Here is a 26,897-nt window from a genome sequence, read left to right as displayed (position 1 = left end):
TAAGGGGCGGGGCTTTCTCTGGCCTCAAGTGTTCCAGAAGCCTGGGATGGGAGTGGGCGTGCTCGCTTGACTGGTCGAAGGGCGTGTTGTGCGTGATGACGCAAAGGTCGCTGATTGGGCGAGAGTCCAGGAACCCGCGTGGACGTGGTGCCCACCTTCTGTTCCAGTGACTCTCGCGCTTGCTGTTAAGGTAGGTCCGCTACACTACTTGTGTTGGGTGCGGCCTGCCTTGGTGGCCTTGCTTGCACGTTCAGTGTCGCGCAGCCCCTTGCCTCGCCGCGGAGAAGCGTGGCTTACAGAGTCACACTCTGGGTCCTGCTTCTTTCTCCCCAGGAGGCGGCACAGGACTGGTGGTTGAGTCAGTCTCTGGCTAAATGTTGGGGGAGATATGGGAGGGGGAGAAATGAAGACGAGTGTTTCAGTCAGAGCACCAAATACCCTTCCAGTCCAGTTGGAGCTGGAGGTAGGACCTTCAGTGCTGAGCATTATACCCCGTCCTCAACCCCAGCCATTTTGGTCCTGCAGCATCCTTAATAGCCAAGGGGAGGTTGCTGCAGCAGTGATCCCCGTGCACATTTCTTCTGCCCCTCCAACGATCAAGAGCTTTTGAGGAAGTAGGAGCCATCATTCACATTCTTTATTAGTGACCCGAGCATTTAGAACGGATCTATAGAGAACCCAGAAGACTGCTTCTCACTCCCCCTCCCCTTTGTGTGGCATAGGTCCTGGCACATTGTAGGCAAGCTCTTTACCACAGAGCTACCTTCCTCGGTATTTTTTTTTTTTTTTTCTATTTAAATTTGTACATAATTTCTCTCACGTAGTGAGCAAACAAACATGTCAGAGTGGGAATCCTACTACAAAACTGAGGGCGAGGAAGAGGAAGACGAGGAACAGAGCCCTGACACAAATGGTAAGTGGCCCTGTCATGTAATGGGCCTGTGTGGAAGAAAGACTTTCACTGTCTACTTTTTTTGTTGGGAATACTTTACTGTCTGATAGTCCTCTCCCTTTCCCCCAAGAGAATCTAAAATATTTTTTCTCCCTTTTGAGTTTTTACAGAGTTACTATGCAGGTCCTATTTCAGTCTATGAACATTCCTATCCCTAATTTTTTTTCCTATTTTTTTTTACTAGTCACTAATAGATTATTTATTAATCTTCAATAAATGACTCTGTCTATGGTAATATTTGTCACTTTATTTGTTTACATATTTTGGTTGTTAAAAGAATCTGCTTATCTAAATTTTATGTATGTGTGTACACTCTGTGCATGTCTGGTGCAAAAGGAAGCCAGAGGAGGGAGTTGGATCTCCTGGTACTGAGGTTAGGTCATGTGCTAGAGAGCAGCAGGTGTTCTTAACCACTGGTTTAACCACTGAGATACCTCTCCAGCTCCTGTTTGTATTTGAGGCAAGGTCTCATGAAGACCAGACTGACTTCAAACTCACTTTGTGACTGATGTTGACTTTGAGCTCCTAATGACTCCTGGGAATCGAGTTAGCATAAAAGTAGGTGCGTTGATGGCTACACATCCTGGTTTCTACATTTACTTCTACCTCTTGCCTGGAATGAACCCAGCTCCAAGCTTGCACTAGAAAACCTCCCCCATGGTGTAAGAGACTCCCAGAGCCTGGAGAGATGGCTCAGTGGTTGAGAGCACTGGCTATTCTTCCAGAGGACCTGGGTTCTATTCCCAGTATTTACATGGTGGTTCATAACATCTATAACTCCATTTCCAGGGGACCTAATGTCCTCTTATGATCTCTGAGAGTACCAAGCACACACATGGTTTACATACATGTATGGAAGAAAAACTTTTACACATAAAATAAAATAAAATAGTACATATAATATGTGCGTGTATGTATACACATTTTTTTTTTTTTTTTTTTTTTGAGACAGGGTCGCTCTTTGTATCCCTGGCTGTCCTAGAACTCATTCTGTAGACTAGGCTGGCCTTGACTCAGGGTCCTGACAGGAGTAGTGGCTGTAAGTGGGTTAGTCTTAGCATAATTTGTCAGATTGTACTTGTGCTCTATGGGTGTCTGTTTTGTGTGATTGATAATAAATATGGTGCACAAGACGAATGTTTTCTCCCATTTATTTTTTCATAGGAGAATATACGTATTCAGGAAGAGATAGTTTGATTTTTCTGGTTGATGCCTCCAGGGCTATGTTCGAATCTCAGGGTGAAGATGAACTCACACCCTTTGATATGAGCATCCAGGTAAGACTGCCTCCTCATTATTCAACTCAAAAAACTGAATGGGTGTGGTGGCTCATGTCTCTTATCTCAGCACTCCGGAGGCAGAGGCAGAGAGGTCTCTGAGTAGAGACCAGCCTGGTCTACAGAGTGAGGTCCAGGACAGCCAAGGGCTACATAGTGAGACCCTGTCTCAAAGCACAGACAAAAAAAAAAAAAAAAAAATAGAACGTGTGTGGGTAATCAGGTCAGGACGCAGGCATAGCCTGTCTCTTGACTGAATGATGTAACCCTGAAGTACCAACACTTGTTCCAGGGCTGTCGGACTGTTTCTTATCCACAGGCCTCACATGGCCTCCAGAATTTCCCTTAGATGAGAAGCATACTTAATCTGTAGTTGTCCCCTCCCACTTCTGTAGATGCTCTGGGAGTGATGGCATGCGCCTTGGAGGTTAAAGTAGGAAGAGTGGACTCCCTAGTGAGAGTCTGCCAAGAAGGAAGATTCTGTCGGTGTTTCCAAAACCGATGCCCATTTGCCTTAATGCAAAACTATTTCCTCCTTTGTTTGGCACCTATAAAACCTTTGATGTACTGTACTTGCCCTTAGACACTGTGATAGCAGGGTTAGAGAAAATAGAACTTATGCCTTATCAGGTAATTTTTGGCATGCTTTTGTGCAGATGGACTGTGTTTCTGCTCTGGTGTGCAAACTCTGTACTCAACAATAACGTGACAACGTGGTCATAGCGCAAGCTCTTGCTGCACTCGAAATGGGCACCTCTCCCTCTGTTTGGCTTAGTATGCTTAAGGAAAAGTGTTGGGTCTGTGTCTGGATAGCCCCTGCACCCTGAGCCTTCGAGGCATTGCACCAGGAATGGGTGTCCTACACATAGGCAGCCTTTGCATCCTGCAGGGCTCGTTCCTATTGCACGCAGGAAGGTGCCTTACCCAAAATTATTGCTGATCATGGTCTTGAACCCTAAAGGTCCAACAAGAGCCTGATGGTTGATCGGCCATGTTTTTATTTAAGAAAGAAGGGGGAGATGTTGGAAGCCGTTTGTGCCTCACCAATAGATGGTGCCAGCTTCCCGCCAATGATTCAGCTAACAGAGCCGTTGTCCAGCCCAAGAGAAGTAGTGCACATGTACCACACATGTCACAGCCCGCTCTCGGGGCATGCTAATGAGATACTGGAGGGCGTACCAATCAGGTAGCAACACGAGTCTCCTGGGCATTTATTTAAGCAGTGCATTTTTCTTCCACGTGGTCCCCTGCTCAAGAGTACAGTACAATAAAGGTTGTTCGCAGAAGAATCCTGGTGTCGCACGTCGTTCTTGCCGGCGGGACATAGGGCGCGCAACAGAGAAATGGATTCTCCTCAGATTTGGATTTTCAAAGGTCAAGGCTATTGTTCTAGTGTGGATAAGGCTCTTTTGAGGCTGGCTCAGTGGTTGAGAACAAAGTTGAGCCCCCAGTACCACCATACACAAACACACACACACACACACACACACATACTTTTTGCAAGTGAATCCTGAGAATTGAATATTACTATTAATAAACAGTTACAACACGGTTTTAAAATGGGCAAAAGAGGACTAGGGATTTAGATCAGTTGGTAGAGTGCTTGCCTCACATGGGGAAGACCCTGGGTTGTGGTAGCAGTAGAATTTCCAGTACTAGAGAGGTGGAAACCAGAGGACCAGAAGTTCAAGGTCATCCTTGGCTACATATTCAAGTTTGAGGCCAGCCTGGGCTTCATTGAGACCCTGTCTAAAGAACAGGGGACCAAGGATTTGAGTAGCCATTTCCTCAAAGATAACAAACAGAAGCTGCTATTAAGAATGTAGAAAGAGGTGTTGATAATGCAACCCTTTGATCCCAGTGCTGGAGAGACAGAGGCCGGCATATCTCTGAGTTCAAGTCCAGTGTGGTCTGCAAGAGGTTCCAGGACAATAAGGGCTTGTCTCAAAAACAAAATAAAATATTAAAAACTAAACAAACCAAAACCAGTATGAAGGAGTGCAGCTGGTATGGCAAGTGACTTAGCAGTTCCTCAACGTTAAGAGAGTTAGAATTGCTTGTGTCCCAGCAAGCCTACTCTCATGTATGTGACATGTAGAACCAAAGATGGATGTACAGGCCTGGGAGTGCAGCTCAGTTGGCAGAGGACATGTCTACCATGTATAAAGTCATGAGTTCATTCCCCAGCGCTGCATAAACCGACCGTGACGGCAACAGGCTTATAGCCTCCTGCCTCCTCCTCCTCTCAAGTGCTGGGGTTACGGGCATGTCCCGCCATGCCAGACTTACACAGCGTTACAACTGAACAGTGCTCTGTGCCAAGCCACACACTTACAGAAACTTAGTGTTAAGCCAACACTCGTGGACTTTTTTGTTTTTCAGTGTATCCAGAGTGTGTACACCAGTAAGATCATAAGCAGCGATCGGGATCTCTTGGCAGTGGTGTTCTATGGCACTGAGAAAGACAAAAACTCAGTGAATTTCAAAAGTATTTATGTCTTACAAGATTTGGATAACCCAGGTCAGTAATATTCAAAGGAAATGGTTTCCTTTATGTGAGAATCACTAAGCTGAACAAAAGAGGGCCCTGAGGAGGAAGCAGCTTTGATCTTGGCTAGGGACTTGGTTTTCTGCAGAGAAGGTCCCTGCTGCGGGCCTGTAGTTATCCAGGGCCGAGTGAGCAGGGCCCCTGGCTTCTGTTACCCTGTGGTGAAGTTGGTGCTGACGCTCGTTTCTCTGCCCCTGCCTCTGTTCAGGTGCTAAACGAGTGTTAGAGCTTGACCAGTTTAAGGGACAACAGGGGAAAAAACATTTCCAAGACACGATTGGCCACGGGTCTGACTACTCTTTGAGTGAAGTGCTCTGGGTCTGTGCCAACCTCTTCAGCGACGTCCAGTTCAAGATGAGTCATAAGAGGATCATGCTGTTCACCAATGAAGATGACCCCCATGGCAATGACAGTGCCAAAGCCAGCCGGGCCAGGACCAAAGCCAGCGATCTCCGTGACACTGGTGGGCATTTTCCTTACTTTATCATACTTTAAAACTATTTTATTCATTTTATTTTGTATGTATGTGTGTACCTGTATGTATTTATGTCACCGTGTGCATCCAGGAGCCTGTGGAGTTCAGAAGAGGCATCACATGCCAGGCTTCGTGCTGGAGTTACAGATGGTTTTGAGCGGCCATGTGGGTGCTGGAAACTGAATCTAGGTCCTTTGGAAGACCAGTCAGAACTCCGAATTGTTGAGCCATCTCTCCAGCTTTATTTCCTTAGTTGCTTTTTATTCCCTTTCATTTTATTTATTTTATGCATTTGGGTGTTTTAATGCATGTCTGTTTCTGTATTTATCCAGCTCCAAGTGAGTGTATTTTAATTTTTAAAAAATTAAATAATGAAGAATATTATTTATATGGATGTTTTATCTGCATAGATGTTTGTGTACCACTTTTGTGCCTGGTGCCTGTTGAGTCCTGAAGAGGTCATTATATCCCCTGTAACTGGAGTTAGACAACTGTGAGCTGCCATGTGGGTGCTGGGAATCAAACCCAGGTCCTCTGGAAGAGCAGCCAGTGCTCTTAACTATTGATCCTAGCCCTTCTTATTCTTTTGTTTTGTTTTGCTTTGTTTTATTTCTTTTTTCAAGACAGGTTTATCTGTGTAGTCTTCTTCACTCTTCTTGCCTCAAATTCACAGCGATCCTCCTGCCTCTGCCTCTGAGTACTGGGACTGAAGGTGTGGCCACCACTGCCTGGCCCTTCTTAGTTTTTTTTAACTTACTTTTTTTTATAGCTTTTGCCATCAAGAGACAAATGAAAGAGTAAAGTGGAGAGCCAAGGGAGACACAAATGTGGCCTGTTGCCTTCCTGCTGTCTGTGGTCTCCACCAGACTTGTCCTGACCTCAGTGATACAAGGGCTATTTGAAAGTTGTTGGAAGTAGTTGTGACACCTGATTGGCACTTTCTGTAGGTCCTGAAAATGTGAATAATCTATCTAGATTCTGTGGGGGAGTTTGTTTGTTTGTTTTGGGTCTTTTTGTTTGCTTGTTTGTTTGTTTTTGGAGGTGGCTTTGTCACCTAAGCCATGCTGGTCTGGAACTTGCTGTGTGACCAGGCAGGCCTCAAGCAGGCACTCTTTCTGCCTTAGCCACCTAAGTGATAGATAGGGTTAATTGCACATGCCTAGCCTAGGGAGGGTGGCATCTGAAGGGGATTCATCCCTCTCTTCTGGCCTCTGCATTCATGAAGTACAGAGACATACATGCAAACAAAACACTGATAACAGGTAAATACATCTTTAAGAAAATCAGTAAAGGATGTAGGACTGCACCTTGAGCATAACTCAAATCCCAGCACTTTGGAGACTGAGGCAAGAGGAATTTGTGTCCAGCCTACGCTACCAGCAAACAAGATCCATTTGAATTTAACTGAAAGCGAATGCTAGCGTTGGGCACAGTGTCATGTCTCACAGCTTCAGATACATGGGAGATTGAGGCAGGAGGATTGCTCAATCTAGGACTTTCAGACTAGGTCTCCTAGCAAGACACTGAGCACCGCCTGTTGGTTTGGTAGATTCAGATTCTCCTGCCATCCAAGCTGCTCTGGGGGTGCTGTGCAAGTTAGCCTTGATTTCCTGGTCCTGACCGTGACCTGCCTCCTGAGTGCCGGGATCATAGGCCTATTGTACCACCTTAAGTGGCTGCTTTTCTCTCTTTGAGACCAAAATAAATAAATAGGATACACTATAATTTATGGTGGACCTTTCTTATTTTTGAGACCAAAAGTAAACAAATAAATAGGCCACACTCTAACTCACGATGATGGCCCAAAACTCAAATGTGGTCCATTGTAGCATCAAACTCACAGCAGCCCTGCTGCCTTAGCCTCTCAAGTGCTGGCATCACTTGGTCGTCTGCTGTAGATAGGGTCTTTCGAATTATTTTCTTTATGGAAATTAGGTCTCATGTGGTTTCTCTGGCTGGCACAAAACTTGCCATATAGACTTATTGACTTGTTACATTCCTCCTGCCTCTACCTCCCACGAATTAGTATTATCAATACAGTATACATCCCCACATCTGGCCTGACACCATCTCTGTTTAAACAAAAATTTAAGCCCCCTCCCCCCATAAAAATAATCAAACTTAGCCTGGTATGGTAGCATACTCCTTTGATCAGAGATAGATATATCTCTGAATTCCAGGCCAGATTGGTCTACAAAGTGAGTTCCAGTTCAGCCTGGTTAACATAATGAGTTCTGTCTCAAAACAATAATTCTCATTTGCTGTACTTCGCCATCCCTGGTTTTAATCTTCACATCAGGCATCTTCCTTGACTTGATGCACCTGAAGAAGCGAGGGGGCTTTGACGTATCCTTGTTCTACAGAGACATCATCAGCATCGCTGAGGATGAGGACCTCAGGGTTCACTTTGAGGAGTCAAGCAAGCTGGAAGACCTGCTAAGGAAGGTTCGAGCCAAGGAGACCAAAAAGCGAGTGCTATCCAGGTGGGCACCCAGCCTGGGCTAGCCCGCTCATACTTAACAAATCACAGGCAGTGTATTAGATTTAACTTCCCCACACTGTTTCCCACTGGCCTCCTCAGGATAGAATGAGCTGTCAGTTCTTTTCCCCGGCAGGAGCTGGTTCGGGTTGTCTCCACAGTAACGAAGCAGCCTCAGTATCTTATCTCTAAGTACTCTGAGCATTCATTCCTTGGCACCTCCTCTGCTCTCTTCACTTGGCAGTTGGTAGTAACATCTACATTATTAGGTTATTCATTGTAAGGAGTGAATCAAAGACATCGAAAACACACAGAGAAGCTTAACAGATACAATTTATTTCTAAGCTGTATATATGTATGGGTGCCTATGTATGGAACAGGCACTGGATTCCCTGGAGCTGGAGTTGCAGATGGTTGTGAGCCACCTGATATGGATGCCGGGAAATGAACTCAGGTCCTCTGGAAGAGCAGCAAATGCTCTTAACCACTGAGCCATGTCTCCAGCCCCAGATGTTAGTTCTCTACGTTAAAAGTATATTATTATTAAGCTAATGAGATAGCTCACTAGGTAAAGGTGCATGCTGCCAAGCCCAATGGCAATGGCCTGGGTTCTTCTCCTGGGACCCTGGAGTGTAAAAAAAGAACCAACTTCCAACAAGTTGTCCTCTGTCCCCCACACCCACGTTGTGGCATGTGAACCTTCCCCCAAATAAATAGATGTTTCCAGATAGGGTTTCTCTGTGTAGCCCTTACTGTCCTGGAACTTGCTGTGTAGAATAGGCTGGCCCTGAACTCATTTCCCCCTGCCCCTGCCCCTCTACCCAAGTGCTGGGATTAAAGATGTGGACTAATGCCTAGCTTTATTTGATTTTTTTTTTTTAATAGCATGAGGTAGATTTTTTTTTTTTTTTTTGAAAGACCGGGTCTTGCTGTGTATTTGAAGCTGGGGTTTCAGGTGTTTACTACCATGCTTGGCTGTATTTTGCTTTCTCTCCACCTCTTCATTTGTTTGTTTGTTTTTATTACTGTTGTGGACACTTTTATATATAGACTGCCTACCCAGTACTTGGTAATGTCCCCTGCTGGCCTTGAACTCAGAGCAGTCTTACAGTCTCAGTCCCTCCCCTGCTGGGCTTGGCTGTGTGCCCTCATACCCAGTTCTGCACTCGGTTTGCAGCCTACTCTCAGTTATTGTTTGGAAAGAGTAACAGAGATTGGAACCTGGATGCTGTGAAAACCTTTTCACAGGAAAGTATAGTCCGCCCCCCTCCCCCCACACTTACTTTTTCTCTTTTCCTTTTCTTTCCTCAGGTTAAAGCTTAAGCTGGGTAAAGACGTAGTACTCATGGTAGGCATATATAATTTGGTCCAGAAAGCTAACAAGCCTTTTCCAGTGAGGCTCTATCGAGAAACAAATGAGCCAGTGAAAACCAAGACAAGGACGTTTAATGTAAACACAGGCAGTCTGCTCCTGCCTAGTGATACCAAGCGCTCTCTGGTAGGTGGCTAACCCTTCCTACTCAGTCTTGTTTAAGAATTGACAGGGAGGTGGGGGCTGTAGAGGTGGCTCAGCAGTTAAGAGAGTACATGCAGTTTTTGTATAGTCCCCACGTTCCGTTCCCAGCATCCACATACTTCCACAGCATCCACAGCTCACAGCCAACCATACTTCAGTTCCAGAAGATTAGACCACTTTTGACCTCTATGCATGAGGCATGCACGTGGTGCACATACATACATGTAGATAAATTTTAAAATAACAGGATCTGCACATGACTTTAATCCAAGAACTCAGGAGGCAAGAGCAGGTGGATTTCTGGGGACAGTCTGGATTACAGAGTGAGTTTCAGGACAGACAGGACTATGTAGAGACCATGTCTGGGGCAAGAAAAAGACAGATGGATACTTTGAGCAAGCTGGCCAGCGACATTATTATTGAACTGTATCTTTCTGGAAAAGCAGTGAGGACAGGAATCATTTGACCTTGTAGCTATCATTTGACCTTGTAGCTATGGCATGGATTGGCAAGGGTCAGAAAGCCGAACAGGCCAGGTGGGAACTTTGGTTTGATTGCTTAGCACACACTGCTGTAAATGTTTAAGTACCGCTTTGTAGTTACCCTAGGTGGAGAGGAGTCAGGGTTTACACATGCTCTGGACTGGTCTATTGTGAGAATTTCTCCTTGCTAAACTAGTCAGATTTTTTTTTCCTTCTTTTGAAATGACCACATCTGTTTTTCTGAGCATGAAAGACCAAGTAAAGTACATTTTCTCTTGTTCTCTCTCTGCTGTATATTCTTTAGAAGGATGTTACATTGAAAAGCAAGCATGACCTTTTGTTACTTTGAGACGGCTTCTCATTCTGTGGACCAGACTGGCCTTGGATTCAGAGATCACTTGCCTGTCTCCCTACTGCTGTGATTAAGGCATTGCCCCACCATGGCTGGCTGAACACATCCTTTTTAATTATGTAAAATGTGGGAGAGGATCAGGTTTTTGTATGAGTTATGGACCTGACTAAAATTAAATATTTTTATTCAATATGTGAGGCTTTTTGTTTGTTTGATTTTTGGGCTTTTGTTTTGTTTTGCTTTTTTGAGTATAAATTTTGTACCAGATGTTTTCTCCCTGCTGTTTGAAGGATAAAAGGTATAAAACATTTTCTTCTGTTTGTAAGTGACTAGATTGTCATGTGGGCTTAATGAAACTCATCCTCTGATCACTGAGTTTCTTTATTGATCCAGTTGCCTGAATAAATCCGAAGGGCCTTTTTTGTCATTATAAACTCAACTTTAACTCTGCCACCATGTGCACTACCCACTTACATGTAGAGACCAGAGGAGAATATTGGGTATTCTGCTCTGTTCTCTTCCTCCTCCTCCTCATTTCCTTGAGACAGGACCTCTCACTGAACCAAAGCTTATTGCTCTCTTAGCCAGACTGGCTGGCGAGCAAGCCTCTAGATCCCTCTGTCTCCTCCCCAAAGCCAGCAGGGAGTGCTGGGTACCTCTGGTATTACATGGATGCCAGGGATCGAAACACATCTTCACAACTGTATAGCAAGTGCTCTTCCCATTCACTCTGCCTTCTCCCTGGCCCTCCTAGTGCCTGTTCTAAGTTGCTGATGTTTGAAGGCTACAGATGCATCTCCACACAGCCCTTTTGTGGCCCTTGATATTCCAACCCTTTCTCCTTTAGACTTATGGGACTCGTCAGATTGTTCTGGAGAAAGAGGAAACAGAGGAGGTGAAGCGGTTTGATGAGCCGGGTTTGATCCTCCTGGGTTTTAAGCCCATGGTAATGCTGAAGAAGCATCACTACTTGAGGCCCTCTCTGTTTGTGTACCCAGAGGAGTCCCTGGTCAATGGTGAGTGCCTAGACTCCCTGTGTATGTACCCGAAGTAGTCCCTGTTAACGGTGAATGTGAAGACACCCTATTTTTATGTTTGGGGGAGTCCCTGGTAAATGGTGAGTTCATAGACCAAGGTAGAACAAACGCCTGTCACTGGGTTTATTGGGCTATGTTTTCTAAATGGATATTGCTTAGATACCTACAAGAGATGCAAATGGAGTTGGCCTGTAAGATGGTGCTGGGGGATGAGGGAGGAGACGCAGGCCTGTGACGTTTGTTTTTTCAGGGAGCTCAACCTTGTTCAGCGCTCTGCTCACCAAGTGTGTGGAGAAGGAGGTCATAGCAGTGTGCAGATACACAGCCCGAAAGAACGTCTCCCCTTACTTTGTGGCTTTGGTGCCACAGGAAGAGGAGCTAGATGATCAGAATATTCAGGTGACTCCAGCAGGTATGTGGCAGAGAGATCTAGGGGTCCATTAGGGGTTCTGTCGCACCTGAGTCTCCCAGCATCAATTAGGCCTGGGAAATGTGTGTTTTTAAAGTTTTATAGGTGGACATGAAGCCCCACTAGGCAAGGCCACCAAGATGGTCATGTGGCGAGATAACAGGCTTCGGGATTGTCTCCATCTTGACTATTGGCACATTTTTGCTGCATGTGGCAGGGCTTCTCTGCTGATATTTTCTTTACTGAAAGTGTCTAGTCATACTTCATGCTTGGGTTTTGTCCTATAATTGCTAAGGCCATGTAGTGTAGTGTGAACTGCTTGGGTATTTGAAGTCAGCCTTGCTTTTGTCTCTTCTCAGCTCCTCCGTACACAGTCTCACTATGGCCCAGGCTGCCCAAGCCTCCTGAGTGCTGTGATTACAATCCTGTAGCGACACACTCAGCTGTGACTCTCCCATGCTGTATATCCAGGAGCTCACTCTCTTGTTTTGGACCCATCTCTGCCACTTGTTAGCGTATGAGTTAAACCTCCATTCTCACTGGGAAGCTGCTCTATAATTAAATGTGTTCCTGCCTCGCACATAGTGTCCCTGATGGTAGTCCTCCAGTCCTGTCTAATGCAGTCTCTCTTTGGAATGCTTGCTTATTATCAGGCACGGAATCTCTGCTGCAGTTCATGCTGTGTGCTGCCTAGGTTGACCTTCTAAACTCAGCGGCCCATTCAAAGTCCTTGTCAACAGCAGGGGCAGGCTAGGGAGCAGAGGGAGAGACTGGCCCGACCGCTCGCTCTTGTTCGCTCACCACCTTCAGCGATGTCATCAAGGGCCCCTCACCTGGCAGCGGCATTGGTTTCAGTGCCTGGATCTTTCCTTCTAGAACCATCAAGAAACTGGACTAGAATCCACATGGCTTCTTCCTCTGTAATGCATGCTGGAAGCTAGGATGAAAATGGAAAAAAGCTGGAGCTCAGAGGAAAGCCCAGTGAAGTGGGAACGTAGCCCCCCAAGGGTGATATTGTCCAGCTGGCTCTGGATTATTTAAAATGATGATGATGATGATAAACAGAGGCTGGGACCAACTGCTGCTGCCTGCTTGTGGCTCCTTGTTGAGGCACCTCTTCTCTGTCAGGATTCCCATGTATCCCTGGAAAGTCTGTTAGACTGACTGACTTTCACATCTGGCCCCTGGTCAAGGAGAAATTGGATTTGTAACCCTCAGTCCCACAGGATACAGAGAGGTGACAAACAGCTGCATCATATGTCAAATCTTAGAAGATCTGTTTCCCCATTTTAGGCTTCCAGCTTGTCTTTCTCCCTTACGCCGATGACAAGCGGAAGGTGCCCTTTACTGAGAAGGTGATGGCCAACCCCGAGCAGATAGACAAGATGAAGGCCATTGTTCATAAGCTCCGCTTCACATACAGGTGAGTGCTGGGTCACCTTCGAGCATTCTTCTAGAGCTGCCTCCAGAGTTGAGCCCTATCAGAAATTCAATTAGACACAGCCTAAGAGGGCATATTCCCTTCTGTTCAGTTAATCAAAAACGAGAAGTCGTTACCTGTCACCAAGAACTTAAAAAGTACGTAGAGTCTCAGCCTGTGCTGGTAGAAGCCATGTGTGGTGGTATGTGCCTGGAACCTTAGCATTTCCAATTTGAGACTGGAGGACTGCACATTTAAGGCCAGCCTGGGCTTTCTTCATGAATGTGAGCACACTGTTGCTGTCTTCAGACACACCAGAAGAGGACATCAGATCCCATTACAGATGGTTGTGAGCCACCATGTGGTTGCTGGGAACTGAACTCAGGACCTCTGGAAAAATAGTGCTCTTATGCTGAGCCATCTCTCCAGCCCTCATTTTTGTGTTTTAAGGACAGTATTTTACTTATTGTGGTTCGTGCCAATAGTTTCCAGCACTCTGAAGGTGGAGGCAGGAGCATTAAGAGTTGGAGGTCATCCTTGACTATATAGTGAGTTCAGTGTTTGATGTGGGATACATGGTATCTTTTCCAGATAGGAGGACAGAGGGAAGGAAGGACGGACACTGACTCGGTGTGCGGTCCTGGCTTGTCCTCACACTGGTTGTCTCCTGACCGCTGGCCTGGATCTTGCTGTGTAGCCTAGGATGAACCTGAACTACTGATCTTGCCTTCAGCTCTCCAGTGCTGGGATTCCAAGTGCCACCACGCTGGGTTTATTTGGTGTTAGGAATTGAATCTGAGTTTTGTAGCTGCTTGTCACTCTCCGTGCTGAGCCACATCCTCAGCTGCTGTCTTTTAGAGAGATGTGACGTGATATCTCACTGTGGTTTCATTTATATGTGCCTAATGATAACTAATGACAGTTGAACATCTCTTACGTCTTGGCCATTTGTGTATCTTCTCGGGACACATGGCTTATCAAGATCGTGGCTTTTGGTTTTTGTTTTGCTAAGTTTCTGAGACATTGTCTTGCCATCTGGCCCAGAGTTGCCTGGTGCTAGAATTAACAGTTTGCATCACCACGCTTGAGTTGTAGCCCGTCTTAGTCAGTTTATAAATATTAAAGTCAGTTTTATTTTTTATTTTCTCATCAGGTTAGAGACCTCTTCACACCCAATCTTTGATATCTGTGTTACTTCTAGTTCTGGGAAAATGATACCTGTCATTGGGTGTGGCACACACTTGTAATCCCAGTGCTTGGAGAAGTGGAGGGAGGAGGACCAGGAATTCAGGGTCGTCATGGCTACGTAATAATTGAGGCCAGCTCAAATATAGGAATCCCTGTCTAAAAAAGCCTCTCCCCTGTAGCTCTAACTTCCTGCTAGCCTTTTTTTTTTTTTTTTTTTTTGGCACGGGAGGATGCACCTTCCTAGCATGTACAAGTGCTGGGTTTGATCTCAGGCACATGTCTCAGACACACAAACACACCACCAACAAAAAAACGTTCCGTGCGTTAGACACTGTTCCATATGCAATACCAACACTGTGTCAATTATTTCTGCTAATCTTTGGCACTGGATTGAGTCTGAGGTCCCCTGCATGCTAGGCAAGTCCTCTTACACATAGCTGCACCTCAACCCCATCCTTTTGTCTTCATAAGAAACTGAAAAGATGGCCCAATAGTTGCCAGCATCTGCTGCTCCTTCAGAGGACTAAACTTTGATTCCAGGCACCTATGTCAGGAAACCTCTGACCTCTGAATGACCTCTACGGGTATGGTGTTCACAGACACACTTAAACAAAAATTGAAAGAGTCCCGAAAGGTTGTGCCCATTTCACAGATCAAACAGGCTTAGAGAACAAGGCCCCCTTTTCAGTCCCATCCAACTAGGAACGCAGTAGAGGGCAGACAGACTTCAGCTCCGCCTGCGAGACTCTGGCTTCAGTCTCTTAACTCCCATGCTGCTCTGTGCGCAGAAGACACATCTGTCATTCTGTATCCTCTGTTCTCGCCTCCACCCTCAGTTTCTAGTGACAGGCCAGGTTTGCTCTGCAGCTACTGTTCCAATGTCTTCTGATAAATTCAAAGTTGGAGAGAGAGAGAAGTTGATATGGAGGGCTCTGCTATTTACTTGTGGCCTTTTTCTCTAGTGCCCTTGGGCCGCCACTAGCTGGATGTTTTGTTTTCTTACATGTGGATGCTGTTCTGACAGGAGCGACAGTTTTGAGAACCCGGTGCTGCAGCAGCACTTCCGGAACCTGGAGGCCCTGGCTTTGGACATGATGGAGTCAGAGCAAGTGGTAGATCTGACACGTAAGAAGTGTGGACTGAGCCAGAGTGTCTTTTGGTTGTGTGTTGGTGCCTGGGATTGAACGTGTGGGGAGGAGCTCTTCCTATTCGGGTGAGAACTCTCTTTAAATTTAAATCAGAGGCCGGGACCTGTCTTAACTCCAAATAGTGCTGTTGTATGTGTACAGGAGGAACCACAATAGAAGGCAGCTGTTTTGCTGACACTCTGACCAGTGATCTGTTTATGCGGTTTTTCTAGTGTCTCCAAACCTCCTTGTGCAGACACTCTCTGCCTGACAGGTTTTCTAGGTCACCTTAGGCTGCCTGGAACAGATTGAGCTAGCTCTGCAGTGACAGGAGGAGCGTGGCAGGCAGGCTCCTGAGACCCGACTCTGAACTAACCAGGCCACCCCATGTTTACGTGTAGGTGCCAGTGAATGCTGATAATGTCTACTAAGGCTCACGGTGGCAGGCACTGTTGTCCTGTGTGCTGACTCAGCTGACATAATTCTGAAGCAGGGGCTACTATTGTCTTTATACAGAAGGGAATGGTTTCCTCGTTACAGGTGCGGAGCACTCGGTACTGGGTACCCTGCATCACTGAGTGCTGCCTGTGCCTGAACCGCTGTGCTTGCTTCCCTAACAGGCCTGACCTTCTTACTGGACCCCTTGATAGCAGTGTTCTCACATGTTTATGGGGACACGGGCTGTGACAGGGAAATGAGTGGTCACTGGAAGCAGATGGGCCTTAATAAAGACCCTTGTAACAGTTAAAAGGACCAGAAAAATTAGTCTCGGCCGCTTAGCTTCCTAGTTGTTCATGGCCTCTTTATACGAGACAAACATTATATTATAAATATTATTAACAGGCATGATTGTGGGGACTGGCTAACTGGGTCTAGCAGAAGAGAATCCTACTTAGGTTCAGCAGCCTGTGAGGAAGGACTACCTCTATAGCCTTGGTTTCTTGAAGCATGCAAGAGGATATGTGTGGGATATATGCAGGTATTGAGCCATTTAAATAAGGGACTGGCGCTTGCCAGCATTTGGGAATCTATGGAGGTCCCTCACATAGGATGCCACGCGTGAAGGATGTCTGAAGGATTTTGTTGCGTGCTTTAGTGGTCCGGTCCCTTCCCCCAGCCTGACTCAGTGCTCTCTTGTTCCCCACAGAGCTGGAAGTGGATAGGTCACTCATGTGCACACAACTCACCTAACTGCTGTGTTGTTTTGATTTTCCAGTGCCCAAGGTTGAAGCCATAAAGAAAAGACTGGGCTCCCTGGCAGATGAGTTTAAAGAACTTGTCTACCCCCCAGGTTATAATCCTGAGGGAAAAGTTGCCAAGAGAAAAGCAGGTGAGGACTGGGTGTGGATAGATGCACAGATGCTCCTTTTAAAGCTGCCTCATGGTCTTTATGGTCTTACCACAGTGATTTCCTTTCTCTACATTTTGGGAGTGATGGTGGGTGTGTGGGGTCACAGTCAGGATCTCACACATGCAAGTGAGCAGTGTTACCACTGAGCTACATCCAGGTCTTCAGAAAATTGTAATATGGCACACTGTGGCTCAGTGTTAAATACTTGCCTAGAAACTTTTATACAAATGTGCATATTTCAGCGCAAATGGAATGCTTATGTTTTCTTGTGTGTATGGGAGTTTGGACACATGTATGCCAGGGCACACGTGTGGTACTTGAAGCACAACTCTGTGGAGTCAGTTTTCTTTTTCCACCTTTGTGGTTTATATGGCAAATACTTGGCTCTGATGAGCCACTCACCAGCCCTCTACCTTATAAAAATTTCTTTTAGATATATCTTACTACTTTATGGGTGTTTTGCCTGCAGAGGTCAGAAGTGGGTATCAGATCTTTAGGAACTGGAGTTCCACGTAGAGTTACCATGTAGCTCTGGGAACCACTCATTTTCTAAGAGTACAAAATGTTCTTAACCCTTAAGCCATCTCCAGTCTCTCCATCTCATCTCTAAAAATTAGACCTCTAAGATGGCTCAGTGGGTAAGGCATATGTCCTGTGTAAGTGTAGTAACCAGAGTTGCCTCCCTGGAACCCACATAAAGGTGGGAGGAGAGAACTGATTTCACAAAGTTGTCTCCTATGTCCACACACCCATATACACGGTAAAAATGTTTTCAAAGTTGGGTTGCAGAGTAAAGTAGGTCAGTGGCTGGGTATTCCTGCTTGCTTATTTAGTGAGACCTTTTAGGGGATATTCTAGAGTGAACATAAACACTTGTTTGGGCAGATCAATAAAGCAATTCTTAGCAGTGGTGTTGCTAGGTCAAGAGATCGACATTAAAAATCTGTGGGGTTTCGGGAAAATATCTTAGTGCTTGCTGCTCAAGTGTAAGGACCAGAGTTCAGATCCCCAGCCTCCATGTAAAAACCCAAGCATCTTTGCTAGCATATAGTACCAGTATGGGACAGATAAGTTCAATGAGAGACCCTACGTCAAGGGAGTAAGGTAGAGAGCCACAGATGAGGACTCCTATCATCCTCCTCTGGCTTCTACAAAGACATGCACCATGAGCCATCTCTCCAGCCTCTAATTATCTAAGTTTCTCCAAAGAAAATGACAGGGAGTACATACCCTGCTTTCATGTGTATGTTGTTCTCTAGTTGGGAAGTGGAGTAGTTTCATTAGGCTTTTCCTCATCTGTTGTCTGTTCTTGGCACTGACCATTTGCTATAGTACAGCCCTTATTCCTGGTAGATCCCCAGCTTCCTTTTCTATGAGGCTCACACTTGCATAGAAGCACTGGGTGTGCTGTCACCATTTTGGAATGGTTCTGGATTGGTTCTTAGTCTTTTAGCTAAGTAAAATCGTATTTAAGCCTTGTTACCTTGAAAACACATGAATAAAGGAGAAGTCAGACCAGGGACCATCCTGCTTGCTTTATTTTGCATCAGAACCTATTCTGTCACGCCATGGAAGTTGCTGTCAGAACCCGTCATTGTCTGTGGTTTACCAATGCATTAGTCACTTGCCCTGCCCGTTTGTATTGCCTGGTGCCTCAGAACTTTCAGTGTTTCTAAATGTTTTTTCCCTTACCCTTTAGACTGCTGGCATTTAAACTTGGGCCTTAAGCATGCTGGGCTAGCACTGCTGCACTTCTATAGCCCCTGTACATTTTGGGGGAGAAAGAAAAACAAGTGATAGGCTTATATAGAATGAGTAGCTGCTTTAGATATGCAGATGTTAAGCACATATCATAGGAGGGCAGTGTAGCTGGTATATCACCAGAATTTCCAGGTCACTCCTTCCTGTCTTTCTCTAGATGATGACGGTTCTGTGAGTAAAAAGCCCAAGGTAGAGTTATCAGAAGAAGAGCTGAAGGACCATTTTGCCAAGGGCACACTGGGCAAGCTCACTGTGCCTACACTGAAGGACGTCTGCAAGGCCTATGGGCTTAAGAGTGGACCAAAGAAGCAGGAACTGCTAGATGCTCTCATCAGACACTTGGAGAAGAACTGACACACCCAGCCACTCTGCATGCTGCAGCCAGGCCACCTATGTGTGTTCTCATCCAGCTAGGTGATAGCTACAAAGAGCTACCTGACAGAAATGCGAGATCTTCACCATGAAGATTGCAGCCGTCCCACCTCACTGTGCCTTACTCGGAATAAAGAGCTCTAACATACTGTGCACTATTCAGTATGAATCGGTAAATATCTGCCTTGAATCTAGGTTACTGGTAATCACTGTTAGCTTAATTTTCTCCTCCACGGAAGTACATACAGATCACTGGAAACAAACCATCTTAGTGGAGATAGGGAAAGTGCATGATAACAAGGTTGTAGGGTAATTCTGGAATGACAATCCTTGATGCTAGGGCTGGAGAGATGGCAGCTGAGCAGTTAAAAAGTGTTGCCCTTGCAGAGGACCTAACATTTGTTTCCCAGCATCCACATGGAAATCCACAACCATCTTGTAACTTCACTTTCAGGGAATCCAATATCTGACTTCCGCGGCACTGAGCACACACGTAGGGAAACCACAAAGGCCACTAAATTCCTTTTAGATTCTGACTAACCAAAGAATTTACAGAGAACTACCTGAACCCCTACCACCCACAAATACCCAACTGTTTGGGGTGATGACTAGCCTGGTAGGTAAACAGGTTCTTTACAGATGGTTCTCAGATGCCCTCATCTTCAAGTATGCCTCCTGCTGGAGTGGGAACTCTGACCTGACTTTGTTCTGTGATTACTATGGTAGTTATTTGAACACTGGAAGATTTCCAAACCAATGCTTTGTTACGCAGGGGTAAAGCACAAGAGGCAGGAGAGGTGGAATTCACATTAGTCACTAACATTAATTCATATGCCTGACTGCAAACCATGGTTTTCAACTGTGCGTGATTTTGTTCCCTGGGTAAGTTTAGTTAATGTAGAATCATCTCTGGTTGGGAGTGGAGGTGACATGCTACCGCCATCTAGTGTGCAGAGGCCAGTGATGTCACCAAGCACACCATCACGAACATAGGGTGATCCTTGCAAATCAACCAGTCATGTTAGAAAATCCTAGAGTGGTGTAACTCTCCAATGACAGTCTTCACAAGTGAATTTTAAACTACCAAGTCGCTTACAGGTGACAGTGTTACAAAGTCTCTTAGTGAAAAGTTAAGTGATGGGTAGCACTTGCTCCTTAGCATGTCCAGGGGTGCCAAGTGAAGCAGAACAGTTGGGCTGGGTGGGAACAGTAAGAGAGCACTTCTGGAGCCCTGGGCTCGATCCCCAACTCCAACACATCAAAACACAATATGTTTACATTCTTGGAGAGAGGCAGGGTATCTCTTGAGAGTTCAGGCCAACCTGGTTTATATACCTAAAACATGGTTTTCTCCCATCCCCATGTTACCTAGGAATCCTAAACATTTTATTTAAAATATTAGCTGATAAAACTGAAAATCAGGCATAGCTGCCACATTTCACTGAAAACGAAATATGAACATATATTTATTAGGATGCTCAACAATGAACATGTTCCACTTTCTTCACGTGAGGGAGAATACAGCTGACACATGTTGTGGGAGGAACAGGATAAAGGCTCCCGACACAGGTGTCAGAACTGCTCCACAAGAAATCCCCATTCATCACGGAGAGGATGTTAACATTGTCTCTGCTGTAAGTTCCAGCCAGCCATGACTTCCCCAGGATCCCTTTGAGCTATTACTGCCTCGGATACAGAACATGATACACGCAACAGAAACACACAGGACATTAATAAATGGCACCCAGACATAGGCCTAGCATCAAATTTCTTCAAATGATAGTGGGGGGTGGAGGACTACTGCTACCCAAAGTTCCTCAGTGGTGATAACATGGAGACCTTACACCAAAGGCACAAGGGACCAATGTCACTGTCATCCTACTCTGCGCAGTGGAAGAAGTCTGCAGATGAAAGTACAGACTGTCCCGGGCTTAAGTTTCTCCTGGTTCTTTCCACTGTTAATGGTGACATTCTACCTTTCACCTGCCTTAGCTATCATTTTTTTTTAAAGGCTAAAAAATGGTAGAAGAGGACAAGGAGATGGTAAAAAACCCTGTTAAGACAAAAATAAAATAAAAATACAAAAACCAGGTGTAATACAATATAATAGAAACTGGCTGAAATAGTACATGCTAACAGACAATATGATACACAAACAGGGTAGGAGTAGGCAGTTAAGGGTAGAGGTCACAGCCTACACCAGGAGCCTTTCAATAGACTGCTGAATGGACTGGATCTGCTGCTTCAGTTGAGAGCCTTCTTTGATGGTAACAGAACAGGCGATGACCGGCCTGGAGACTCCACAAGCCCGTCCTAAAGCCTGCTTGGAGCGCACAAATACATAGGGCACATTCTTGTCTTCACACAGCAGAGGGAGGTGCAGGATGATCTCCAAGGGCTCAGCGTCTGCTGCCATCACAATGAATTCAGAGATGCCTCTGTTGAGGGTTTTGGTGGCTGTGGAGATAACATGAACCAGCAGATGACATGAGGTTTGGTGAGAGCAGACACAACAAAGCAAGGAAAACCTAACAGATGCACCCCATTCTCCTTGACTGCACTGACTACCAGACACACACCCACACCTTCCTCACTGTAATGTGAATGACAATGGAGGACACAACAAAACAAAGCCACTTTGCCTTTTGCCAACAACAAAGATAAATGATTTTCACTTTTATTGTTCCCCTATAAGCTCAAAATGGTGAATATAGTATTTCAATATCTTCAAAACCAAAACAGCTCTTCTACAGAAAACAATTTGCTTTTCTTTATTGTCTCTGGCATACATCACCACTTCACTGAAAAATTATTCATTCAAAACCATAGCCAAGCAGGACCGCACACATCTTTAATTCCAGCACTGTAGACATAAGATCAGGCTACTTGCTAAGTTTGTGAGGCCAGCTTGGGTTCACAAGGCTTTCCCAGACAAACAAACAAGAAAACAGAAAACAGCCTGCTCCCACCCTGCAATTCATCCTCTTTCTACATATACACACCAGGGAGAAGTATCTGAGAACCACTGAGATTAATGAATCCCACAAGGCTAGAGACTGAAAAGCACTAAAATGCCTTCTTTTTGATGGTTCTGAAGAGCGGCACAACTTAATGCCAAATGCGTCTTTCATTGGTAGTAAAAAATTTCCAGGATGCACCCAACCACTTAGGTTGAGGCAGAAGGAGTGCTTGGTTGGGGAGTGTGAGGCTACCCTGGGAATACAAGAAGACCTGTCTCCACAAACTAAGGCAAAAGAAAGTGAAGGAGAAAATAAAGTAACCCCAAATCCAGCCCCTCTTTCCAATCTAGTCAGGAGACCCTCTAAAAACAGGAACTTTCAGCACCCCAGCATCATTCTGTGGTTGTCTTACCTTCATTGGCCCCTTTCCGAAGCTGCTTGTAGTTGCATGACTGTTGAACAAGGTCCAGCAGCTTCTTGGTGAGGTGGGCATCTGCGAGGGGATAGGCCTTTGGATTCACATCAGCCTCTGTCTATAGGGAAACACAGGAGTCAAATTGGACCAAAAGCTGTTTCAGATAAATTATAAAATATTTATAAACAACTGGCAATTTGGTCACACATGCACTCAAACATTACAGTTAGGGATAGATGAGACCCAATTTCACCCAATCATCACACCCTAGCAATGCAACAAAGAAACTTAAGTACAGACAGAAAGTGTATATTAACATAAGCAGACCATTCTTCAATGCCCTCTTCTATCTAGTTTTATTTTAGCAAACTGATAATTAACAAGCTCATGGAGACAACCACATCTACCACCAAAAACTCACCAGGTCAAGATTCGGCACAAGAGACTAACCATTCAGAGTATCACATTCCATTCAAGTTATTCAAATTTATTCTATCTGTGTGAATACATATAATCATTTATAATAATTGTTTAAAGTATGCTTTGTTTAGACTTGGAGAGATCAACTTCTAAGGAAAGGGACACACATCTCATTAAGTTTTCTTATTTATTATTACTAACTACTGAGTTTGGGATTTGTTTCAGAAGCTGACAGAATCTTTTAAAAATGAATGAAATGGTATCATACAACTGTAGAGACAAACAGAAACCACTGGTGGGGTGCGATGGTACACCAGTGTAGTCCTAGCACTGGGGAGGAGGATCTATGTAGCTGGAGGCCAGCTAGGGACAAAGGGAACCTGGCTCAAAACATCAATAACTATTTAATTATATTGGAAACAAAAGCACTTTATGGCATGAAGAAGTGGAACATTTAAACCATGTATTTTTATTCATGTAGTAACACACTGGCTTAAATCTTTACTTCGTCTTCTAGTCTCATCTGTTTGGTTTCTTTCTGTGGATTTATTACTGGTTTTCACAATTTCCCCCTCTACTGGTTTGAACTTATTTACTTCTCTATTCGTTTCCCCCTAAAAGAATTCTGCTAGGTTGCCTGGGCCGGCTCTGGGTTCCATCTCCGTCAAATGCTTACTTTCAAGTAATCTGAACTGCTTTACCTCTAAAGTCTCAAATGCTATGGCAATTAATTCAACACACTAAATCTTGTAAATTTTTTTCTGTGGTGTCAGAAATTGAATTCAAGTCCTTGATCATGCTAGAAAAGACCCCCCCCCCCCCCGCAGGCCAGCCAACTTAAATCCCCTAGCTTGATCAATTTGGTCTCCTTGTCTACTCGACAGTCAAACACACAAAATTTTGATCTGGCAAATATAGCCACACATAACCTAAAAATGACTGTCAACAAGAGCATGTTTACATAAAAGGCCAGTAACACTATGGGCCTTACAGTTCTGGCAAAACAGCTTATTAACGCTGCTGCTATTTATTATACTACCCTTTCCGGTTTTGTGTATTGGAGAAACATTACTGCAGACAGTCATTTGCTATGGCAGCAGCCTCCTGGTCTAATCCCAGGCTCCAAGAACCACTGCCCAGCCTTGGTGGAGCGGCACACACCAGGAAGCCCAGCATTCTGGAGGCCGAGGCGGGGCGATCCCAGGTCCAAAGCCAGAACTACAAGCAAATCGATGTCCCCATTTCTCGGCCTTACACAAACCGCTGCAGAGTTCACCAAGAGCACCGGACTTCAAAACTTTTCACTAGTTCAACACCGGCTTAGAAACTCTCTCAAATTCTAAACTGGGCCAGTTACTAAACCTCGAGGGCACGAAAACAATCAAAGCAGACCACCACAGTGCAGAATGAAATCTCACCGGGCCTGAAAGGGCTCAGCCAAACTAGTTACAACAGGAACAACCACCCGGAACCCTCTACACCATTACAAAGTGGAGACGCTCAAGCGTTATCATCCCACGTGGTGCTAACAGGACCTCCGATTTCTGAAGCGTCGGTCTCACTGTAGGCGCCTTTCCTGAGCTCCCTTCACGTTCCATCTGACCCCGAAATTACAAAAAAAAAAAAAAAAAAAAAAAAAAAGGAAAAAAGAAAAGAAAAGAAAAAGAAGAGAAAAACAAATCCCTAATCGCAAGGGCGTGATGGTACGCGCCTTTAATCCCGGCACTCGGGAGGCAGACAGAACTTTGAGAGTTCAAGTCTAGCTTGGCCTACAGAGTTCCAGGCCAATGAGGGCTACACACAGAGTCCCTAAAAACAAAACAAAACCCAAAAAGTGCCCCTGAGTTTCCTAAGCCACATTAGTTCTCGACAGGACACTGGATGCAGACCCCACGGAGATCCTCTTCCTCAACCCCGGGAGTGGGAAAGAGGTGGGTAGCAGCTGACTCGCATCAACGTGATTTCACCTCATCTTCAAGTGTTTAAAAAGAAAGGGGAAAAGAACAGGTTTTCCATACACTTCCACCATCCCACGTGGGGCGGTCATTTTCCCAAGCTGCGCCACGCCGCTCCTCTAGCCACGCCCACTGCTCCAAAGCCGAGCCTGCCACCGCGATCCCGGCCCTCCGGGTGCCTGGGTTCTCGACTCTGCCGCCCCAGGAACGACCCCGCGGTCGCCCGAGTTCTAACCCGGGGCCCGGAGGTCGGCCATCGCGGGACGGGCGACATGTCGCACACGCTACGCCTCCCACAAGACAGAGCGATCGGGGCCTGCGTCCCGCGCTCCCTGCGCTCGCGGCCCGGACACGCTTACTCACCATGGCTGCGGTGCGCCGGCCTCGCCGAGACTCGATTACAGCTCACCTCAGACAGATTGAAACGCCTCGCAGAAGAAGGAGCGGAAACCACTTCAGGAGCGGCAGGAAGCGGAAGTGATGTCACGTCGAGCGCGCAATGACGTCGCCCCGCCCCATCTTTGGATGAGGGAAATGTCTTTTACTGGTTTAATTAGCATCCTAGTTAGGATCGGCCAAAATTGTGAATTAACCGCTCGGGAAGTGGCACATTAGTACAACGGGTTATAAGGATCGCCATTTCATAACCAGGGATTTTTTTTTTTTTTGAGCACATCATGTACTCTTTTCAAAACCATCCTCTCAGGCCTGGGGTGTTAACCTACCTGTCATTCCTTGCACTTGGAGGCAGGAGAATCAGTTCAGGAGAAATGTCCGCTTCGGTTACATAGCGAGTTCCAGGCCAGCTTTGGGGTTATATAAGACGTTATCTTCTGTCTCAAAAATCCAAACAAACAAACAAAAAACAAAAACAACAACAACAACAACAAAAAAAAAAACCCTTAAAAAAAAAAACCCCAAAACTCACCCAATGACACAATGTTAAGACAAACTGCAAGTAAAAAATTCCTTCATCTCGAGAGATCCCTCATCAATGTTTCTGGTGGGGTGTGGAGTTGGAATCCACTTAGGTGATTCCCACAATTGGCTGGAGTAGGGCAGTGGTTCTCAACCTCTAGATCATGATTCACTTGGGGAGTGTGTGTCAAAAGATCTTTCACAAGAGGTTGCCTGAGACCATCGGAAGACATGATTCCTAACAGTAGCAAATTACAGTTATGAAGTAGCAATGAAAATAATTCTATGGTTGAGGTCACCACAACATGAGGAATTGTATTAAAGAGCTGCAACAATGAGTAGGTTAAGAACCACTGGAATAGGGGGAGTTAGTGACTGACAGGAGGTTGTGTTTGGAGGAATTATATATGACCCCTGCTACCTTCTCAGCATCTTGCCCGTTCCTTAGTGATGCATCAAAACTTTGTTATAAAAGGATAAACTTAGGTCTAGCACTTCCTACCACCAGGTCTTCTTTGATCTTCATGGCTTCTCTGTCTTTTCCAAAGATGATGCCAAACACACCGTGCAGCCATTTGGACCTAGCCCAGACCTCACCATTACAGCCAGTCCTAACTCACTGTGCCACAGATGTAGAAGCTGAGAACTGGGAGGATCTTTAAGAGCCTTACTAAATAGTTCCTCATTTTTACAGCCAGAGAACAAAGTCTAGAGAAGGGAGGAAGCTTGCCCACTGTCAAGAATCAAACAGTGGCAAAGCTAAAACCTTGAGATTTTTAAGCCTTGAGATTTTTAGCTATTGACTTGGGTTATTTTCCCAGATATCATTACCTGAGCAGCGGCCAAAGGCAGTCAGGCAACCACAGGGATTCAAACTGCCTACAGGAGGGAACACTTCTAGAGGCTGGAGAGATGGCTCCCTGGTTTAACACACTGGCTGCTCTTCTATAGAATATGGGTTTAATTCCCAACATCCACATGGCAACTAACAACTGTTGTAACTCTAGTTCCTGAGAAATCTGGCTTCCTCTTCTAGCATCCATGGGCACTGTGATGCACAGACTTGCATGCAGGCAAACACGCATACATAAGAGACAGTTTTTAACTTTATTTTCTAAAGAGTGAACACCTAGTGAGGCAGTGGTGGCCCATGCCTTTAATCCCAGCACTTGGGAGGCAGAGGCAAGCTGATCTCTGTGAGTTTGAGGCCTACCTGCTGACATATTCTGGAAACCAGTTTATTTTAGAATGGTGTCCTACATGCTTGTCATGATTTCCTGGTTTCTCATCCACCAGCATTCTGCCCCCTACCCTCAGGTTCTAGTTTTTCCTTCCTATTGCTTTACTGAGGACATGCCAATTTATTCACCATTTCTGTCAGTCACCGCCTTGTTAGGAACGTGCTGTGGTTTTGAATGTGTCTTATATTCCTGAATTCATACAGAAATTTGATTCCTAAAATTGTGTTGATAGTATCAAGAGC

General features: G+C 45.4%; 2 protein-coding genes across 3 annotated transcripts; one reads left to right on the top strand and one right to left on the bottom strand.

The window, feature by feature from the left end:
* Positions 1-63: 63 nt before the first annotated feature.
* On the top strand, positions 64-18,894 carry XRCC6 (X-ray repair cross complementing 6). Of its 2 annotated transcripts, none has more exons than XM_080938889.1 (13): positions 64-463; positions 825-913; positions 2,117-2,229; positions 4,612-4,750; positions 4,986-5,240; positions 7,552-7,735; positions 9,043-9,229; positions 10,929-11,097; positions 11,369-11,530; positions 12,821-12,950; positions 15,160-15,260; positions 16,479-16,592; positions 18,532-18,894. In XM_080938889.1, exons 2-13 carry the CDS (start codon positions 838-840, stop codon positions 18,726-18,728), a joined length of 1,827 nt encoding a protein of 608 aa, XP_080795015.1. In that variant the 5' UTR covers positions 64-463; positions 825-837; the 3' UTR covers positions 18,729-18,894. The 2 variants fall into 2 exon arrangements, with proteins under 2 accessions (XP_080795015.1, XP_080795014.1); XM_080938888.1 differs by having other exon boundaries at positions 73-190.
* A 1,939-nt stretch (positions 18,895-20,833) lies between these two features.
* Positions 20,834-24,964, bottom strand: SNU13 (small nuclear ribonucleoprotein 13). Its single transcript, XM_080939850.1, has 3 exons — positions 24,860-24,964; positions 22,119-22,239; positions 20,834-21,203 (listed from the first exon to the last, which is right to left on the bottom strand). The coding sequence occupies exons 1-3, from the start codon at positions 24,860-24,862 to the stop codon at positions 20,941-20,943; spliced, it is 387 nt and encodes a 128-aa protein (XP_080795976.1). The 5' UTR covers positions 24,863-24,964; the 3' UTR covers positions 20,834-20,940.
* Between the last annotated feature and the right edge of the window lie 1,933 nt (positions 24,965-26,897).

Source organism: Micromys minutus (assembly GCF_963924665.1).
Source record: "Micromys minutus genome assembly, chromosome: 27".
NCBI lineage: Eukaryota > Metazoa > Chordata > Mammalia > Rodentia > Muridae > Micromys > Micromys minutus.
This window is presented reverse-complemented; position numbering and strand designations above follow the sequence as displayed.

Excerpts from the sequence above, each read along its gene's own strand:
- XRCC6 (XM_080938889.1), top strand. The coding sequence starts at position 838 with ATGTCAGAGTGGGAATCCTACTACAAAACTGAGGGCGAGGAAGAGGAA. Across the intron at positions 2,230-4,611 it reads CCTTTGATATGAGCATCCAG|TGTATCCAGAGTGTGTACAC; the intron begins GTAAGACTGCCT and ends TTTGTTTTTCAG. Across the intron at positions 11,098-11,368 it reads AGAGGAGTCCCTGGTCAATG|GGAGCTCAACCTTGTTCAGC; the intron begins GTGAGTGCCTAG and ends TTGTTTTTTCAG.
- SNU13 (XM_080939850.1), bottom strand. Across the intron at positions 21,204-22,118 it reads TCGGAAAGGGGCCAATGAAG|CCACCAAAACCCTCAACAGA; the intron begins GTAAGACAACCA and ends TTATCTCCACAG.